Source organism: Thamnophis elegans, chromosome 2 (genome assembly GCF_009769535.1).
Source record: "Thamnophis elegans isolate rThaEle1 chromosome 2, rThaEle1.pri, whole genome shotgun sequence".
Taxonomy (NCBI): Eukaryota; Metazoa; Chordata; class Lepidosauria; order Squamata; family Colubridae; genus Thamnophis; species Thamnophis elegans.
Window position 1 is genome coordinate 161,889,770 of NC_045542.1, and position 2,484 is coordinate 161,892,253.

Genomic DNA, 2,484 nt, shown 5'->3' on the forward strand with positions numbered 1-2,484 from the left:
ATTCCCAACACTTATGCCCTTTTGCCTCATTGTCTTCTCTCTGATGGGATTTGAGGTTGCTTGACTAGGAAAAGCATTTTCCCCACATCAAATATTTCTACGATTTCCCTTCTGTCACTGTGTGAAGTTCCTGGCAAATGTTAACATCTGAATATAGAAAAAAAAAAGGGTTCCCAATGTTGTTCACATCTGAAGAGATTTATCTCTGCTATGGACTTTTTGGTGCTTTTTTAGCTTTGATCTACTAGGAAAAGGTTTCTTGCACTCTGCACACTTGTGAGGCTGCTCTCCTCTGTGACTCCGGGTGTGGATGCGAAGGGCTGAAGATTGGGCAAAACATTTCCCACGCTCCAGACATTTATATGGTTTCTCTCCTGTATGGATTACGCTGTGAATTCTAAGGGTATATGACTGAGCAAAAGCTTTCCCACAGTCCAAACATTTGTAGTTTTTTTCCCCCGTGTGAGTTTTCACATGATTTCTAAGTGCTGATGAGGTACGATAAAATCTTCCACATTCGTTGCACTCATATGGCTTCTCCCCTGTGTGGGTTTTATGATGGATCCAAAGGTTTCCATTTTGAGCAAAAGATTTCCCACATTCTATGCATCTGTATGGCTTCTCTCCTGTGTGGACCCTCTGATGCCTTCCAAGGAGGTCTTTTCTGGAGAAGCATTTCCCACACTCCCCACACTTGTACGGCTTCTCTCCTGTGTGGATTCTCTGATGAATCTGAAGCAGTCCTGGCTTAATAAAAGTTTTCCCACACTCCCCACATTGATACGGATTCTCCTCTTTGTGCCTCTTCTGATGACTCCGAAGTTCATAAGAATATACAAATCGTCTCCCACATTCTGGGCATTCAAAGGGTTTCTCTCCAGTATGAATTCTCTGATGTCGCACCAGATTTCCTTTCAGAGTAAAACATTTCCCACATTCGAGACACTTTTCGTTTTTCTCCCCTGTGTGTATTTTCACATGACACCGAAGACCTTCACTCTGGTTGAAACATTTTCCACATTCAAAGCATTTGTAAGAGTTTATTCCTGCATGAATCTTCTTATGGGACCAAAGATTTGAATTCCAAGAAAAGCTCTTCCCACATTCCCAACACTTGTAAGGTTTCTCCCCTGTGTGAATTCTCTCATGGTTTCTGAGATGGGCTTTTGTACGGAAAAACTTCCAACATTCCAGACACTGATAAGGTTTTTCTCCAGTGTGGATTTTCTGATGTGTAAGAAGTGGGTCAAAAGGAGGGACCTGCGGGCAAAGGATTTCTCACATTCCTGACATTTGTAGGGTTTCTCCACTTTGTGCCTCTTCTGGTGACTCTGAAGTTCAGAAGAATCTACAAATCGTTTCTCACATTCTGGACATTCATAGGGTCCCTCTCCAGTGTGAAGTCTCTGATGTTGCAACAGGATTGATTTTGAGGTAAAACATTTCCCACATTCCAGGCACTTTTCCTTTCCCCCACCTCTGTGTGTTTTCAAATGACTCCAAAGAATTGAACTGTGAGTGAAACATTTTCCACACTAAGTCTTTATCCCTGCATGAATCTTCTCATGGGCCATAAGATTTGACATCTGAGAAAAGCTCTTCCCACATTCCAAACACTTGTAAGGTTTCTCCCCTGTGTGAATCCTCTCATGGTTTCTGAGATGGTCTTTTCTACGGAAAAACTTCCCACATTCTAGACATTGATGAGGTTTCTCTTCGTTGTGGATTTTCTGATGTCTAAGAAGGTGTGACCTTCGTCCAAAGCATAAGTCACATTCCTCACATTTATAGGGTTTTAGTGTTGGGGGGCTTCTGAGATCTTTGTTATTTTTTCCAGAGAAGGATTTTTGACCCTTCAAACCTTCACTGGATCCACTTCCCACATGGACCTTCCTGTGGGTCAAAAGGAGGGACCTGTGGGCAAAGGATTTCCCATATTCTGAGCATTCATAAGATTTTTTCAGACTCCTGCTTGTGTCTGATGCGGGATCCAAGAGTTTCCCAGGCTCCATCATCCTTTTGGGCGGCTGCTGCCTTGGGTTGATTTTCTACTATCTGTTGACAGTTGTCTTCAAGGTAAATCTTTGGTCACAATCTTTTATCTGCTGTTGGAAGGAAAAAAGAAACAGAGAAGAGTATTTCCTTTTCGGAAATGTATAGTCACAAAAGCCCACTTCACCACCTGCTCTGGGCTCCCCACAGCAAGAAAACTTTGCCAAGCTATTTATTAATAAGACAGATTGCATGGCATCCCAAGGAGAATTATTTCTGACAGGAGGCTCCAATTCACTACCAAATTCTGGACGGAGTTCGTTAGGTCCAGTGAGTCCCTGCAGGGGCTTAGCTTGGCTTTCCATCCGAGTACCAATGGGGCCCCCGAACGAGAAAACGCAATGGTGGAGCCATATTGAAGGTGTTACGTCAACCGTCAGCAGTCTAATTGGGCAGAATTGCTGCCGTTCACTGAGATGGCATACCAGAATG

General features: G+C 43.3%; 1 protein-coding gene across 1 annotated transcript; it reads right to left on the reverse strand.

Moving 5' to 3' along the window:
- On the reverse strand, positions 1 to 2,012 carry LOC116502506 (zinc finger protein OZF-like). The gene is made up of 2 exons (XM_032208385.1): positions 1,676 to 2,012; positions 1 to 1,277 (listed from the first exon to the last, which is right to left on the reverse strand). The coding sequence occupies exons 1-2, from the start codon at positions 2,010 to 2,012 to the stop codon at positions 184 to 186; spliced, it is 1,431 nt and encodes a 476-aa protein (XP_032064276.1). The 3' UTR covers positions 1 to 183.
- Positions 2,013 to 2,484: the final 472 nt, after the last annotated feature.